Here is an 18,623-nt window from a genome sequence, read left to right on the forward strand (position 1 = left end):
GGTTGGAGTTAGAGAGCAGTGTGAGGTCCTTTAAACTTGCCTCTTCTGGTGGTAGAGTCACTGCCTCATAAGTTAGGCTGAGGGTGGTCAGTACTCCAGTATTCTTAGTGATGCCCCACCTGAGTTAGAGTATTTGTCCATGAATTGGGGGCTGGACAGAGAAGGAAGCACCCATCACTAAACTGCACTTGTTCAGAATTTAGCTTTAACAACAAATAGCTAGGGGCAGAATGAGATAACTGAAGTCCTATTCTTTCTAAGAAGAAGGCCCTCCAACTGGAGCTGGGAGCTGAGGAACCCTGTGCCCTTGACTACAACAGTCTGAAACTGAAAGAGGGGATGGAAGAAACTATCTTGGTTCAAATATCACAAATGTTGCCTTTCTTTTAGCTTTTGTTTATCATGGAATGATTTTATTTCATCGTCAAATTTGAAGATAAGTTTTGCTGGGTATAAGATTCTTGGTTGGCATCCATTTTCTTTCAGAGCTTGAAAAATGTTGTTCCAGGCCCTTCTAGCTTTTAGGGTCTGGATTGAAAAATCTACTGATATCCGTATTGGTTTCCCCCAGAATGTAATTTGGTTCTTTTCTCTCACAGCCTTTAAAATTCTGTCTTTATTTTGTATGTTAGGTATTTTCATTATAAAGTGCCTTGGTATAGGTCTATTGTAATTTTGTGTATTTGGAGTCCTATAAGCCTCTTGAACTTGATTTTCCATTTCATTCTTCAGATTTGGGAAATTTTCTGATACTATTTCATTGAGTAGATTGTTCATTCCTTTGGTTTGTTTCTCTAAGCCTTCCTCAGTCCCAATAATTCTCAAATTTGGCCTTTTCATGATATCCCATAGTTCTTGGAGATTCTTGTCATGATTTCTTACCATCTTCTCTGTTTGGGCAACTTTGTTTTCAAGGTTAAATATTTTGTCTTCAATATCTGAAGTTCTGTCTTCCAGGTGTTCTATCCTATTGGTTATGCTTTCTATGGAGTTCTTAATTTGGTTTGTTGTTTCTTTATTGAAATGATCTTTTGCTTCCTGTATTTGCTCTTTTAACTGTTGATTGGTGTGATCATTCAGTGCCTGCATTTGCTCTTTCATCTCATCATTCAATGCCTGTATTTGCTCTTTCATCTCATCGTTTGCTTCCCTGATCATTTTAATTATGTACATTCTGAACTCCCTTTCTGTTATTTCTTCTGCCATGCTGTCATTGGATTTTATTGATGTAACATCTAGATTTGTTTGGGGCATTGTCTTCCCTTGTTTTCTCATATCATTCAGGTATCAGTGGACTGCTAAGATATTGCAGATTTCCTCTATTGACTTATAATGTCCCTGAAGATTTCTAGTATGTCCCCTCTTAGCCTTCAGTAGCCTGAAGTCTTGGAGGAAGTAGACTATGCGGTGCTCCACAAGGAAGCTGCCTCTCTAGCGGTGATGGCCTTCAGGTGGGGTATATTCCCTGCTAGTGGGTAGAGGTGCCTCCACTTGTTGACCAGTGGTCATCCAAAGGGGAACTAGGCTGCGGGCTGAGGCAAGGCCTGTTTGTGCCTGTGTCTCTGGTTTTACCGTCCTTGTGGGAAAACCTCACCTGGCAGGGAAGACTCACCTGGTGGGGAGGTCTCACTGGTCAGTTCCCCTCCTAGAGGTTCCCCTCATCTACAACTACCGCCTGGCCTGGGCTGTCCTCCTCTGCAACGTTCCCAGGGGCCTGGACCTACCTCCTGGGCCTGGGAGCCTCACCCTTCACAGACGAGTCTCCTTAGGCTGCCTCTCCTCAGAGAATCTGCCCGCAGTCCTGGAACCTTCACTCCGCCCCTAAGTGTGTCTCTGTGCGGCTCTTCCATCAAGAAGCCGCCTAGGTCCTGGGACCCTGCTCTGCACCTAATCACCTGGCTGTGCGGCCCCTCCTCTGAGCAGCCACCTGGAGCCCCGTACAGTTGCTCCGAGTCCCAGCGACCCGTCGCATGCCTCTTCCTCCGGACAGCCGTGCGGTGTTCTAGTGTGGTTGCTAGGAGCCCAAGCAACTCACTGCGTGCCTCCTCTTCTCACCAACCGCCCGTAGCTCTGGGCAGTCACTCCGAGTCCAAGTGACCTGCCCCGTTCCTCCTCCTCCTCCGGGCAGCCCCCTGGGTGTTCAGGAGCGGTCGTTCTGAGTCCAAGCAACACGCCGCACGCCTCCTCTGGGAAGCCCCCTGGTGTTCAGGAGCGGTTGCTTTCAGTCCAAACAACTCACCACTTGCCTCCTCCTCTGGGCAGGCCCTGGTGTTCAGGGGCGGTCGCCCTGAGTCCAAACAACTCGCCGCGCAGCTCCTCCTCTGGCAACCACCTGTAGCTCTGGTGCAGTCACTCTTGAGTCCAAGCGACTCGCCGCGCTCCTCCTCCTCTGGGCAGGCCCTGGTGTTCAGGGGCGGTCGCCCTGAGTCCAGACAGCTCGCCGCGCAGCTCCTCCTCTGGCTACCACCTGTAGCTCTGGTGTAGTCACTCCGAGTCCAAGTAACCTACCGCGCTCCTCCTCCTCCTCCTCCGGGCAGCCCCCCAGTGTTCAGGAGTGTTTGCTCTGAGTCCAAACAGCTCGCCATGCAGCTCCTCCTCTGGGCAGCCGCCCGGAGCCCCAGTGGTTGCTCTGAGTGCAAGTGCTGTGCTGAGCGGCCTCCTCTACGATGCTCCCAGTTGTCCGAGTTCACCGGCTGCTTTGAGTTGGTCCCAAGTCTCTCAATATCTCCTCTTTTGAATCCTGAGTCCACGTTTGAAAATGAGTCGAAGCTGGCAGGGTTGAAGAACAAAACTGAGATTCAAAATGAGCTCAGATGGGCTGGATTGCTGGGAGTTTCAGAAGTCTTAGTCCACAGACAGCCACATCCACTCCTTGGGGCTCCTGGTGAGGCTGAATATCATGGCGGACGAGTGTGGCAAAGGGAAGAGGCTCAGGATATCACACCAGGAAGCAGACCAGGATTTTGTTTATTTGCTAGCTTTTTGGACCTTGCGCACTCACCCCAATTTTCTTTCCTCCTCTTCTACCACTCAAGTCCTTCTCGCCAGGGAGGGTCCTAAGTCTCCCCCTCATGAGTCCACATTTGGATCCGCCTGAAATGCTTTCAGCTCCACTCACTTGCCCTCCTCTTCCATACTCTGATGAAGGCTGTTAAATACATAGACCTGTTTCCTTCCTAATGCCTCAACCGAAGTCACCATCCAAAGAAGTAATAATCCTTGGTGGTTGTTTGTAGCAAAATATTTTTTCTTGTGAATTATTTGGTGAAAAAAGTACTGTGACTTGTTTTTGACTTCTTATGCTGTTCCTTTCATCCCAAGTATTTGTGTGGAAGAGATTATTTGCTTGTAAAATTTCAGTTGCTAACTTTGATTTAAAAGCTCTTATATGTTCCCAACATAGACAAAAAGTCAAGCTTTATTTTTCTTTATGAACTTTGTTAATGTTTTAGTTTCATTCCTGAAATTAAAAAAAATTAGGAAAGACAGGGATATGAGGTAAAAGTTGAAAGAGTCTCAGCAATATGAAAAAAACCTCTATTTAGAGACTGAGTAAATGAATGTGACTACTGTCCTCTTGGTTTGGTACAAGGGACATGTTTTAAAAAATAATTTGTACTGAGATTTGTCTTTCTTTTTTCAAAGGTGTTAAAATCATCACACAACAGGTCCAACCAAGTAAAATCTTACCCAAACCAGTGACTGCAACTCTTCCCACCAGTAGCAATTCCCCTATTATGGTGGTTAGCAGTAATGGTGCAATTATGACAACTAAACTGGTAACCACTCCTACAGGTAAGTCTTATGAGCATCAGTCCATTCATTCATATGTTTATCAATCAGAATCTCAGTACCAGTGATATCCTCTACAATGGGAATCTAGAGATTAATGAGATAATTCTTCAGAGACCTTTCTTGAGTCCCTTCTGCCTACCTCCTTAAAATTGGTTCTCTCTTACTATTCTTTCTCATGGTCCTCTGTTCTTTTCCTTTATACAACTTACTACAATTTCTAATTACTTAGCTAGTGGTTGATTTATTTTCCTCCTATTAGATCATAAGCTCACTGAGGGTAAGGGATCATGTATATTTATTCACCATATATAGAGAGTTGGCCTGTAAATAGGAGCTTAGTCAGGATTTGTTGAGCAGAAGAAAGCAATGCCAACCCACAAGGATCTTACTCTGATGAGATCACGAATCTGTTACATTACAGGATAGTTAGTGAGGTCGAGGGAAGTACCAGGTGCTATTATGCCCAAAGAGTAGGAAATTAGCCTGTGTTTGAGGAAGTGATATTATAGGACCTTGTAAATAGTACTATCCTTTGTGACCTTTACCAGGTTACTTAATTTTCTAAATCTTTTCCTTTGTCTAATTTCAAGGGAAGAGCAATATCTAAGTCATAGATTATTGTAAGTATTAAATGAAATCAAGTGCATAAAAAGTCCTCAGTATGGTAGTCATAGCAATTACTATTAATATTAGAGTCAGCTATTACTAATATTTTAAGTGTCTTATAACTTTTTTTTTTTTTTTTTTGGTGATGGTGCTGGCAATTAAACTTGGCCTCATGAATTCTAGGCTTGTACTCCAATTGCTGAGATACACCCCTGGCCCAAGCAGCTATTACTCTTAACTAAACTTTTTGAGGAGGGCCAGTATTTAGATGTCACAGTCTAAATAGTATAAAATGCTATTTGAAGTGTTATAAGCTGTACTTTATCGACCAGAATGTAAAGCTCTGTAAAAACATTGTATTTAATCTCCTTTAGGCTTTATTATTTCCATTTTCAGTGATTTGCATTTAAGCAGTTTGCAGAGGAGGACTGAGATTTGACCCATATATATCTGTTTGATTCTAAAACTTGTGCTTTTTTTTTTTTAAATGTTTGGTAAAATATACATAACATGAAATGTATCAAATATACACTTCATTGGCATTAAGTACTTGTCAATTGTTGTACAACCATTGGGTACCATCTATCTCCACAACTTTTTCCTCTTCCCACACTGAACCTCTGTACCCATTATATAACAACTCTCTATTTCCCCTTTTCCTACAGATCTTGGCAACCACACTTGGCAACTACCATATTACTTTTTGTTTCTATTTTAAACACTGTTATTCTCATATTAAATATATCATACTTAGCCCAAACTCTTCTCCAAAGATACTATTACATACATATATGATTCCTCATGTTAGGGGAGGGCAGTAAAAAAATAATACTGTGCCAGTGTTTGTCTATATTAGAATAAGTATTTCCTTTTTTAAAACAAAAGCCAAAATTGATTATATGATTCATAATATTCAAATTTTTTGTTCCTGTTCCATACTTTCTACTAAGATTTTTTGTCATTGCTTTTTAAATTCGGATGTATGTTTTTAACCCAATCAAACTGATTCTACTAAATATTTCTTTGCTACTTCCTTTTTTGAGTAGTGGTCATGTTTTTAAAAGGTGAATAAATTACTAAAATAACTTTTTCGAGGTTGGGGTTATAAAAATAGTTATCAGAGTAGCCTTTGAATCGAATTATTATTATTATGAAAAAAATTCTTAGTTGAAAAAGGTGTTATCTTAGTTTTTGTTTTTGTTTTGTTTTGTTTTGTTTTTCTGTTTTCCCCAAGGGTAATAGTTTTTTGTTCAGGGATAGTCTTTCTGAGACTATACTATAATAATCCTATTGCCTTTGTAAGAAACAATGAAGGTACATCTGGTTAGTTTTTAATTCCTATTTGGTAAAGAGAAAAGTCCTAAAAATAGGGGGAAAGGATATAAAATCCTTTGAGAGACATAAAGAAAAAATATCCTAGTAGGTCAGTTAAAGTTGAGGAAATATGTAAGCAGAGAAAATTTTTAGCTACAGAGAAATATTCCTGGCAATTCTTGGCAGCTTCAGCTTTAATCTCTAGTAAAATGATGGAATAACCTTTAAAATATGGAAATATATTTAGAGAGCACTAGAGTATAAAACAGTAAAAGTTTATAAAATTTTAAACAAATAATACTGCTTTATTTGCTGAGTGCTGACATTGGGTTTGGCACTGAGACAGCATAAAACAGATGCAGATACCTTAAAATCTGTAACAGAAATATCTAAAATGCTCTGGCAGGAAAGATGATTAAATTTTAAGTTTCTTTTGGCATAAAACTAGTGGAAGAAGGGTAGTGAGTTAGTAATTTGATGCAACACATCACAAAATTTTATGTGTAAAATTAGTTCAAATTGACTTGGCATTGGTTCTTACTATGTGCATTGAAGACTGACTGTAAAACTCTAAATTAATGTCTTGACACCTGAAAATTCCATTTTCAAGTTAAAGCAATGTAGGTTACATTGAATTATGGTTAAACAAGCTATCATTGTTCTATAAGTAATGATGAGTTTTTCTTTTGGCTTTTTCCCTTTTATAGGTACACAGGCAACCTATACCCGGCCAACAGTGAGCCCATCCATAGGTCGGATGGCTGCAACCCCTGGAGCTGCAACCTATGTGAAAACTACCAGTGGTAGCATCATTACAGTAGTACCCAAATCATTAGCTACTTTGGGGGGCAAGATAATTAGCAGTAATATAGTTTCTGGTAGGTATATCTGAAATATATTAAAAGTGTAGGTGTCCTATAGTGAGAGGAAAAACATTTTCACTATTGAAGGATTGTTTAATCTCAGTTTTCTGCTTAGAAATCTAAAGCTTTGTTTTCAGTTCTTGTGTTTAGTGATTAAATATTTTTTAGTTTTAGCATTAAACATTTACATAAAAAATTTTTGATAATTCTAAAATTTAAAGAACAAATTTAGTTGTTTTTAATCACAGTGCAAAGATTATGGTTTCTATTCGCATAGAGATTTTTAATTTACAAAATAGTCTCCCATTTGTCAACCCAGTCAGACTTCATAATAACTCTTTAGGTAGTTGATATTATGCCCATTTTACAAATGAAGACAGATTTAGGTTTAGAGGGGTCAAAGTGACCTATCCATGGTTGTACAGGCTAGAGCAGTGGAAGAACTAGTATTAATACATTGAACTATGTTGAAGGAACATATCTCATAATTTCAGTTACTAATGTCACTTTAGCCTATTAAAATAAATATATTTGAATACTTTATTTGCTTTTCACCATTTATGTTAACTGTTTGCTTTTTAAAACATTTTACTGGTCTGGGGAGATAGCTCAGTTGGTAAAGTGCTTGCCTTGCAAGCACAGGGCCCTGGGTTTGATCCCCAGCACCGCAAAAAAAAATTTTTTTTTTTACTCATTGGTATATTGGAATTTTACCTGGTTTTTTATTGGCCTACAATATTTGGGTTGTGGACCCTGAAGTGGAATGTTAACATGGCATCTGTTTTCACTGATTATTATTTTTTAATTAAAATGATCGAAATAATCTCTGATTAAGCAAGCCTTATGATTTTAACTGCTACCATTTTTGTAGACTAGACGTATTTTGTATGCCCCAGGTGAGTTGTTCTAACATTTTAAAAGCAAGGGACTAAAGTTCCTGACAGTAATTTGATGTTGCTGATAACTCAGGGAATGAAAGAAAGCAAAGCAAAGCATGGTATTGGCATCAAGTACTATATTTAAAGCTGTTAATTTTGGCACTACCTTTAAGTGTAAGTGAGAAAATTCAGTGTTTGCCAAACTGAGGAGGGTGAAACCAGTAGGGAAAGAATCATTCTACTCTTAACTCTAAGAGGATATTTAAATAACACAGTTAGAACTCAAATTATAATTTATTTTTTGACAATATCTTCAAATAGTATAGAACACTTATTCAATTAAGCATTTTTCAAAAAGTGATCGTGTTTTTCATTGGTAGGTAGCTTTTTATGACCTTAGGTTTTTTTTTTTAAACTTATATATGAATTTATGATACCATATAGCTTGAAGGAATGTTTAGATGTCATGAGGCCTTTTTAATAGGCCTTATTCATGATGTAGTTGCTTTGTACTAGGTTAGAGTAATATACACAAGCATATTTTCCTAGAAGCAGAGATGTGATCTAAGATCTATATCCTATATATATTATCCACCTTCATATTAATAAAAAACCACTCAGTTGGTATTTCAAATACGTTGGTATACATGGGAGGAGTTCTTAAGCTTTTCTGGCGCTGTAGCACATACTTTCTTGGTATACATGCAACTTTATTCATTGCATGAAGATTATGATGTCTGTATGTTTCCTTCACTGTTGACATATATATTCCAAAGAACTTTCTCATTCTTTATTGTTCTAAATGGATCCTATATTTACACTACCACTAGTCTTTATAAAGGCAGTTCTCTTATTTTGTAATGTTCTCGTTAGTCCATGATATTAGGATTTAGGTCAGTTTATTAGTATTATTTAAATCCCTTTTATCTATTTATCATAAACTGGTAGCCTGGTTGAGTGAAGTTATTGTTTTCTGCCTTCATCCATGAGCAGATATTAGGTTCCAAAATTCTCTCCCTCCAAGGGAAAGGAGAAATACCGGGGAATGATATTGGCCAAATCATATGGCTAAATTGTGTGCATGTATGAATATAACAACAAATCCACCATTATGTACTATGACTACAATGCACCAATAAAAAATGAAAAATAAATAAAATTCCCTCCCCTGCTAAAAAGTACTTTTCCTAAAATACACTCAGACATGTAGCTGTAAGAATAGAAGACTTGGGCTGGGGAGATAGCTCAGTTGGTAGAGTGCTTGTCTTGCAAGCACAAGGTCCTGGGTTCGATCCCCAGCACCACAAAAAAAAAAAAAAAAAAAAAAAAAATAGACGACTTAATAACAACAAACTTTCCCTTTCGTTATGGGGGAAATGTACAAAGATAAATCATACAATTTTTGCCAGTCATGGAAATGTTAAAATTGAAGTGTATTTTCATTCCTTTTTTACTCATTTGTTTTTGTGAATGTATATTTTTGAAAATTAGGACATAATTTTTATTCTTGTTTCATAAAATATGTTGATTATTTCTGCATGCCTAGTAAATATATTTTAATATCTCTCCCGGTTGCCACATAATATTCTCTCATGAGATGTGCCATAATTTAACCATTAAAAATTGTTGGATGTTTTTGGTTGCTTACGGGTGTTATAAATAATCCGAGATGAGTATTATTATACATAAATTATTTGTGAATTCTTTATTCCCTTTTTTATAATACCCTAGAAGGCAAGTTAATGCTTCTACAGTACTTTCTAGAAAGGTCATGTTTTTCTTTTTACTAGAATAAGAAATTAAATGGAAGCAATGATTATTCTTACAGCCACTTAATTCATATATTAATCAAATATTTATATGTATGTGATAACTATCAGATTTGCAAGCTTTTTTTGTGAGCCTTGTTGAGTGTTGGTTGAAGAAACATACCTATTTTATGCAGAAGTTTGAATCCTTCCAAGATGAATACATTATCTTGACTCCGAGAGCATTATAAGAACCTGTGACAATGGCAAGACTTGATTATGATTCTCTTAAATCTTTACTAAAATGTCCAGACAAGGAGCTCTTGTTTATATGCTTTTTTCATTTATTCATTGTTTATTCTTTGAGAAAAACAACATAAAACATTACCTAAAAGACCAAGATTGTCTGGGTTTTAAGAATCTGTGAACAGTAAAATATAAGCCAGTAAATTTGTGTTCCTTTTAAGCCAAGCTACCATAATGTGCAAATTTTTCCAAGTGTCTTTTTTTAAAAATAAGAATCATTGGAATGCATCAGAATCATAGCCCATTATGAACCAAATGTGATTCACAGTTATTTGCACCCATTATGCCTTTACTTTTAAGTATAGACTATATGAGTTGGTTCTCTGATTTGTTATGAGCTAAGTGCTGTGGTACTTAGACTCATACATGAATTTCATTCGCTGCCCTGAAGAATGCTAAACAAATGACTTGGGATACATTCTTTTGTATCATGAGAACTATAAACTCATTAGGATGAAAGCATAGAAGGTGATCTCCCTCATTTTCTGTGTGTGTGTGTATGTGTGCGTGTGTGTGATAGTAATGCTTCCTTTCTTCAATACAACATAGGTATTTCCTGAGATACAGAAACACACTCCCTGGAATTTCAGACATATTATAATTGATCATTATAGACAAAAATTATATTCTATTTTAATATAATGTTGAACTTGCTTTTCCTTATACTAATCCTTTTTCTTTGATTTTCTAACATTCTTCCCCACCCATTTTGGTTAAGCTGGTGGACATGGCTTGCAACTATTCTCATAAACTGACAGATCTTTGAAATGGAAGAGATAGACAAATAAAATTCACTGGTTAAGCAAGTTTTGTCAAAAAATGGTCCTTGTGTTTTGGTGTAGAGCTAGAAGCATGGTTTACATTTCCTTGAAGTAAATGTTAGTCTTACTTTGTTACATTTTTTTCATTATCAAAATTTGGTGAGACCTCAGTGTCCAAAGAGGTCTTCACAGTTAATTACATATGAGGGACTGGACTTAAGAGTTAAAGTTGGTTTAACTTTAACTTTAATGGGTAGCTTGGTTTTTGTGGCTTGTAACAGCTTGCTTATTCAGACTGCAGATAAAGGGAAGAACTGTTGTGAAGCTAGTCTGTGAATAAAAGTGCTTTTTAATATACTCACTGAATGTGTTACCTTAAACTGATGAGATCTTAGATAATGGCAAGTATGTTATAAAGGTATTTTTATATCAAAATTGATAAAATTAATAGAATATTAATAATTCTTAATAAAAACAACTATAATATTCCTATTTTTAGTATAATTTTATTTCTAAAACTCTGGTAAAGATTGCTACTGTTTTTTCCAGTGCAAAATAATAAAATTTTGTTTAATTTTTCTTTTCAAGAATAAGAGTCATGTTTTTATTAAGTACCTATTCTGTACTTCGTCATCTGATAAGTAATGTATAGACCTTTAGAAGAATATGACATGCCTGCTTTCATAGAGAGAATTACAGGAGCAAAAGTAGCATTGCAGTTGGTGTGCTCCCCATGGAAACCAGCACTGAAGGAGAGATACATGTTAGATAACCCAATAATTAAAATCTGACAGAACCTTGAAGCTAGCTGAGGAGTTTGGGGCTTTGTGTGGTAGGTTGTAGAAAATCATAATAAAAATATTACTTGTTAGCCTAGAATTTATGGTATTTACCAGGGAGTTGGGACTAATGAGATCATATTAGTAGAATTAGGACCAGATCATGTTGGATTTTTGAAACCCAAGAGAGGAAGTTAGAACTGGATACAATGGAGATTAGGGAGGTTTTTAACCAACTTAATATGTTCCAGATTCTTGACATGACAAAATTAGTATTTTTTTAGGATGTTGGATATGTCAGGGAGCACCAGAGCTGTTTCTATTATAGAGAAACTTGAAATAGGGAGACGATATGGAAATCAGAAAAGATGAGGGCCTGCCTATTGAACTAACATTGGTAACATTTTAAAAGAAGACTTTGCCAATAAAATGAGTTCATTGACATATTTAGTGGACAACTGTTATAAAGTAATGGCATCCCACTGTGCTAAGCACTAAGGGAATCAGTGACATAAAGAGTACAGAGCTCATGGGCTCTCATTTTGTTAGCAGGTGCAGAGTCAAGACGAGACATGAATCAAGGATTTACAAAAGAATTTTCAACTTGGACAGTTAGAATATAGAGCATAAATTTGATAGGTGGTTAGATTTGATAGGTTGATGAGAAGCATATCATGGAAGAATGTAGGGAAGAGGGCAAGGTGATACTATGTTTGTATCAGTCGATCTTAATGGTTAAAAATAAAATTTTACCTATATAAATATACAGTATAAATCAGAAGTTCATTCTTACACTCTAGAGTTCTGCAGATTAGAAAAGTACGTGTTGAATCTGCAGCTTGGTCTATGTGTCTGTGTTTGCTTTGCCTTTTTTAATGACACAAAATAAATGACATTTCTTTCAATAAATTTTTTCTGGTCTAATGTGTGAATTTTGATATTTACTTTTTTTTTTGGTTTTGGGATTGAACCCTGGGGTGCTTTATTACTGAACTAAATCCCCAGCCCCTTTTTTATTTTTTATTTTCAGACAGGGTCTTTAAGTTTCCCACACTGGCTTTGAATTTGCTGTCCTCTTGCCTCAGCCTCCTGAGTCACTGGGATTACAGGCATGTGCCACCACACTGAACCAATAATATTTTTTGAAGAATTTTCCAATCATGCTGGTCGCATAATACTGGGTTTGAGGAAAAAAATATGTTATAGAACAGAGACTTTGATTTGTTTGATTTAACCAGTCAGAAATATTGACAAAACAGTGATGTTTTTAGATTCTGAGTTTGGTGTATAGATTCTGAAAAGATGTCTGATTTAAGAGTCAATTCTTAATATTCTTTTCTCTGGGATGACTTATAACTTCTTCATGACAGTGTTCACATCATCTAGAGATAACATTGACTACATGTATTAATTGTGTACAACATAAATAGAAATAACCATCACTAGTTCTTAACTCAGGCCTCTTTTCTTCCCCCTTTTCTAAGGAACAACTACCAAAATCACTACAATCCCAATGACTTCCAAGCCTAATGTGATTGTTGTGCAAAAGACGACAGGAAAAGGAACGACCATTCAAGGCCTCCCTGGCAAAAATGTTGTCACAACATTACTAAATGCTGGAGTAAGTAAGAGCTTGAACTGCAGATTCAACAATCCACTGAAGATTTTAAAGATTAGCTGTACTAATATTTGCCTAAGGACTTTTGAACCCTACAATGGCCAGAACAGCTTGATTTACCACTACTGTAATATAATAACTGTTAAAACATCACCAACTGATGCCATTTTTCACAATAATTTCTAAAGCATGCTGCTCATATTTGCTCATAGCTAGTGGCTTGTGACCATGATTTATATGCTTAGCATGGTCCAGATGGAGAATTCCATTGGCTTAACTGCAGAAAGACTTCTTTTGGAACACAGTTTTATTCCTGCTTATGACCAGTAGATACCGGATTAGTGTTTGGTGTAGACTAGGCAGAGAGAAATGTTTGGGTGTAAGATGAAATTAATTTATGGGGATATGTTACTTTAATTTTTTTTCATTTTTACCTCTTTGACCTAGTTTTGAAAAAAGTCAAATAACTGATTTATAGTTCTGAAGGCAGTTGTTAAGAGGTTCATACTTAGATCTGATCTTGTGTCTCAATATTGTACTTGTTTGATCTTGGGTGACTTATTAGCTTCTCAAATTTTTATTTCCTCATTTGTACATTGGGGATAATGGTAGCTATTTTAAAAATGCTTGAAACAGTGTCTAGCACATGGGATGACATCAATCTTTGGTTTTGTTTTTATTGTTACTACTCTTGGTATTTAACTGTTTAGAGTTGGTAATGTCCTTACCTTTCCTGACTTTTCTAGAAAATGGAATGCTGTCCTTCATTTAAGTAGATCTAATAAAAGCTTCTTAGGCATCATGGTCTTTGGAATGTTGGAAGGGGTCTAGCAGCAGACTTTCAACATGTGGGAAATCAGATTGCTTCTAGATTGAATTCACATAATAAGCCAAAAATAGAGCCAGCAAAAGAATTCAGATTTTCTGAATCCTTTTCATTGTGGTTTATAGTTTGTACTTCATATATAAATGGGGATGCCAAATACTATAGGTCCTGTGTGGTCAGAGATCTGAGTCCTGGGTGAGTCCTATCTACTAGATATACCTGAGCAATAGTTCGATGTCGGCAATCCTAATAAAACAAGCAGATCGACATATAAGAACATTTTCCCCACACAGGAACATGCGCTTGTACTCACCACTTGCTCACCTGTGCATGCCCACAACACACATTAGAATAGCTTTTCTTAAAAAGTCTGCTAGTTGGTTTTGTTCACATTATTATACTTGGACAGGACCCATCAAGCTGTTGAATAGGTAGGCTTGCCCACTTGCAATCTAGCAGATATTGGCTACTTTAGAGAGATGCTATCGAGGATATATGTGTGTTGAAATAAGTAATCAGACAATTGGCAGACACTTTATTTCCCTTATATAATTACTACAGATAGTTAAACTTAACCTTTTTTGTAATGCAAATATATTTAGCTCTGAATTCACAGAGTGATTTCAGGGGCATTGTATTTTTATTGGCTGCTAAGTTTGGAAGGCCTAACATCTAGATAATGATGGTTAGAAATTAAGAAAAACTGATAAGGTAAAAATTGTCAGGTTCTTTTATTTTCTTTTTAGTTCATGGATGTAATTTTAAAACTTTAAAAAAATTTTTTTGAGATAGAGTCTTATTGTATTGCCTAGGCTGGTCTCGAACTCACGGGTTCAAGTAATCCTCCCACCTTAACCTTCTAAGTAGCTGGGACTACTGTATACACCACTGAGTCCAACTTAATTTTAAAATTTTTGATAATAGTAAAATTACTGTATTTGAAATTAATTTAGCTAACTTGAAGTAAAAAGATGTTGAAATCATGAATGACAAGAACATGATACTTAAAAATAAGGTAAATGAAAATGTAAAAAATGATGAAAAGTTAATGGACCTTATCTAGTGTAATAAGTGATATTGGTAACTTATTACTAATAAAACCTAGGGAATACCTTGTTTTTTTGTTTTTTGTTTTTTTTCTTTTTTCTATATAACCTTAGAAAGAATTTTAATGTCTTTGTTCCTTTCATTTGTTGCCCATACTTTTTCACATAGATATTCTGCTGTATACTCTTATGATTTCATATACATAGAATTTAGGGGAGTTTATTTTGTATTTGTATATTTACTTATAGTATATTACACAGTATTTTTAAATTTCATAAATATTTCAGATACATGGAAAGGTAAAGATGAATGTGGGAATGAGACATATGATCCCAACTCTTACATGTTAACATATTAGCATATATTCTTCCAGAATTTTCTAGCTCTATTTTAATATGTACATTTTGTGAATGGGATAGTATAATAAGTATTTTTAGATGTCATAATTTTTAAAAATTCACACATCAGGAAATAATTATAATTTTTTCTTTGGTAAAAAGTTGTTCAGATGACTTCTAAGATCATTTCATTTAGGTCTTGGATTTTTAATTGCTTAGAAACTTTGTACTTTGTTATATAATCTACAGTCCTTTTCCCATATTCCTGCTAAAATCTTTCTGTGCTTTTTCGTAAGAGGACAGTTTTTATCATTTAAATGCATATAAATCTCTTACATAACTATTGATTTCAACTTAGGGAGAAAAGACAATTCAGACAGTGCCAACAGGAGCAAAGCCAGCTATCATCACTGCTACAAGACCCATCACCAAAATGATTGTAACTCAGCCAAAAGGAATAGGTTCCACAGTTCAACCAGCAGCTAAAATTATCCCAACAAAAATTGTTTATGGGCAGCAAGGGAAAACACAGGTATGCTATAAGATACAGTGATTTTTTTTTTTCTTTGCTCCTAAATTCCTAAAATTCCCAGGTAGAAATTAGAAGGAAAAGATTAATAGTCTTTTAAAAAAAAGAAAAAAATTGTGAAAAGTTTGGACTGAAGTGTGTAATTATTAATCTGATCTCAAAACCTGTTTTTTTTTTTTTCCTTTAATACTCTTTTTTTAGATATCTGCATATGTCTGTCATGAGCAAAGACTAGGGAAAAGAATCCCTTTGGAATAAAATTTAACAGAGGTTTATGTTGCAATTTGAGGGATTGGTGGTTGAGGAAGGATGGTAGCTGTGCAGAATGTCTCAAAGACTTTTTTCTGGGGGTACCAGGGAATGAACTCAGGGACACTTGATCACTGAGCCACATCCCCACATTGTAAATTTATTTAGAGACAGGGTCTCACTGAGTTGCTTAGCACCTCACTTTTGCTGAGGCTGGTTTGAACTCGCAATCCTGCCTCAGCATCCCGAGCCACTGGATTATAGACATGTGCCGCTGTGCTGACTGCAAAGACTTTCTTTATGCTAACATTGCTTATTATATAATTTGCTTTACTTGAACCCTTTATAGCAGAGTTACTAGTAGAAGATACAGGAACTTGTCTGAAAATTTGCCCTAGGAATTTAAGACTCTTCTGTTGCCGGGCTAGTGTTTATTTTGTAGATAATTTAATTGCTTTTCTGAGACTACAAAGGAAGCCATATTGACTTTGGTAGAGAAATGCTGTGTAGAATTTTTATAAAAGATATTAGTTGACTTATAAACTCATAATTTGCCTTTAGGATCTATTCCCTCAGATTGTAGCCAAATTGTGTACATATCTAAAAAATTAATTTTATGGTAAATTCAAATTTGCCCACTGAGTTCAACAGTAACAATATTATTTTGAAGTGGAATGGTCCAGTTTGAAATTTTTTTCCCCACTTCATTTGTTTCAGTATTTCTGTTTTTACTTTTGCCAGGAGTTGACCCATCATACTTTCCATGTTGCTTCTGATAGTTGTTTAAATCAGTGTTTCTCTGGGATTTCTTCAAAGATTACTTAGGTCTCAAGAAATTTACTTTGTAAGGGTGTGTTAGTTAAGAATTTCATTTACTTCCTAATGAAAAGAAACTTTAAAAATAGTGGCTTCAACAAGTTAGGGTTTTGGGTCTGGGGTTATGGCTCATCAGTAGAGCCCTCACCTGCCAGGCATGTTAAGGCACTGGGTTCGATCCTCAGCACCACAAAAAATAAATTAATTAAAATAAAGGTGTCCACCTATAACTAAAAGAAAAATTAATAATAATAACCAAGTTAAGGTTTAATTTTTATTATATTATTAAAAATTGAGAGAGAGGAATCCTAGATTGATGTTATAGTTCAAAAATTTCTTTGGGAATTTAGGCTATTTGTATCTTTTTGTTCTACTACCTTTAGCTTGTGGCCATTATTCTACTATAAGCCTGCTGGTTATAAAATGACGTCTGAAATCATTATAGATGAGAAAAAATAGACACAAAAGCTCTCGTCATAATCATGACTGTTGCAGTCTGGCATGTACTACTTAAAGTGATGTACATGGTTTAACTCTAATTTTGTCCATGAATTGAATTCGTCTTTCATGAGCAATGCTGTGCCCAAAGCATAATAAACGTACAGAATGATGTTTTCCATATCAGGAAAAATGTTAGTTCATAATCTAGAAATTTAGCATTTTAAATAGTGTTCTAAAATTTTATCTGTTTCTGCTTTTCCTCTAGGTTCTTATTAAACCCAAACCAGTAACATTTCAAGCCACAGTTGTTAGTGAACAAACAAGACAACTGGTAACAGAAACATTACAGCAAGCATCCAGGGTAGCAGAGGCTGGTAATTCATCTATTCAGGAAGGAAAAGAAGAACCACAGAGTTATACAGATAGTAGTTCCTCTTCCACAGAGTCCTCTCAAAGTTCCCAAGGTAAGATCCATTTTACTTCTGATTTATGTGAGTACTACCTGACATAATACCCTAGTTCCAAAATAGGCATTACTTCAGGGATTTCAAACCACATTTGTACACTTCAGTATGTCAGTTCTTTTGATTTTAGTTTCTTTTGTTTGATGTTTAATCAGTATCAGTAGGCTGAAATTTTAGTTTTAGTAAAGCTTACCATTCTTTCCTACATGGATATATTCCTCAAATAATTGGTAAACTTAAGATGATAATTTCATCAGGTAGGTCATGTTAGATTCTGATTCCTAAATGGTAATTTTCATATTCTACTATTTGGTTTGGGTAAGTAGGAGAATAGTGTATGAGAAACTGAATATACCTTTTGAAATGGTTATTGATGAGCCTTGAAAAAGAATCAAAGATGTTCAGAGGCGAACTATTAAGTGGGGTTCTTTTACATTTCAGTTTGCATGGGATAAGACCTAGTTTATGTTGGTTTTTTTAGCATAATTAATAATGCTTCCTTTCACTGTCAAAAGAATCCCAGATGGTAATACTATGGTTGTCCTAATTTTAAGGAAGAAACTTTGAACTGGACTCCACAACCCAGAGGCTCTTTGTCCTTGGTACTCTTTTAAGTGTGTTACTCTTCTAGGAAGCCTCTTGAAACAAACTCATGTCATAGCTTTGAGACTTTCCACAGATCACTCAGTTATCTTAACTGCCCTTTCTGTCAGATTGTATGGGTTGAGTAGCCCTTATCCTAAATGCTTGGAAATTGGAAATGTTTTGGATTTTGGAGTTATCAGATTTTGGAATAATACATATACATAATGAGATATCTTGGGGATGGAACCCAAGTCTAAGCATGAAATTTATTTACATTTCATATACATCTATATATTTAGCTTGAGAATAATTTTATACATTATTTTTAGTGTAGCTGCATTTTGACTGGGACCATTAAGATCAGCTGTGGAATTTTCCACCAGTGATGCCTTGTCAGTGCTCAAAAAGTTTCATTAGGATTAAGATTGTTCAACCTGTGTATCTCTGCATTTTGATGCATCTAAGCAAAGCTGTTGGTTTTCCCTCTTGTTCTTTCCTTGCTCCATTTCTTCTTTCTGCCTCCCCATTAGATTTGTTAGCATGCTTTCCTAGCATCATCACTTTTCTAATATATATTCTTCACATTGTGCCAACATTTTATCTTTGTCATCATCATTATTTTGAGTTGGAGTCTCACTGTATTGCCCATGCTAGGCTCAA

The 18,623-nt window shown here is 35.8% G+C and overlaps 1 protein-coding gene across 13 annotated transcripts in view; it reads left to right on the top strand.

Annotated features, from left to right (window-relative positions):
• The window catches only part of Emsy (EMSY transcriptional repressor, BRCA2 interacting), a 74,066-nt gene that overhangs the window by 33,836 nt on the left and 21,607 nt on the right, over positions 1–18,623 (top strand). For all 13 annotated transcript variants that reach the window (XM_047516805.1, XM_047516804.1, XM_047516806.1 and 10 more), the window contains 5 exons: positions 3,646–3,795; positions 6,423–6,593; positions 12,535–12,671; positions 15,238–15,411; positions 17,180–17,378. In XM_047516805.1, coding sequence (XP_047372761.1) covers positions 3,646–3,795; positions 6,423–6,593; positions 12,535–12,671; positions 15,238–15,411; positions 17,180–17,378 — 831 coding nt within the window. The remainder of the gene's footprint in view (positions 1–3,645; positions 3,796–6,422; positions 6,594–12,534; positions 12,672–15,237; positions 15,412–17,179; positions 17,379–18,623) is intronic.

Source organism: Sciurus carolinensis, chromosome 11 (assembly GCF_902686445.1).
Source record: "Sciurus carolinensis chromosome 11, mSciCar1.2, whole genome shotgun sequence".
NCBI lineage: Eukaryota > Metazoa > Chordata > Mammalia > Rodentia > Sciuridae > Sciurus > Sciurus carolinensis.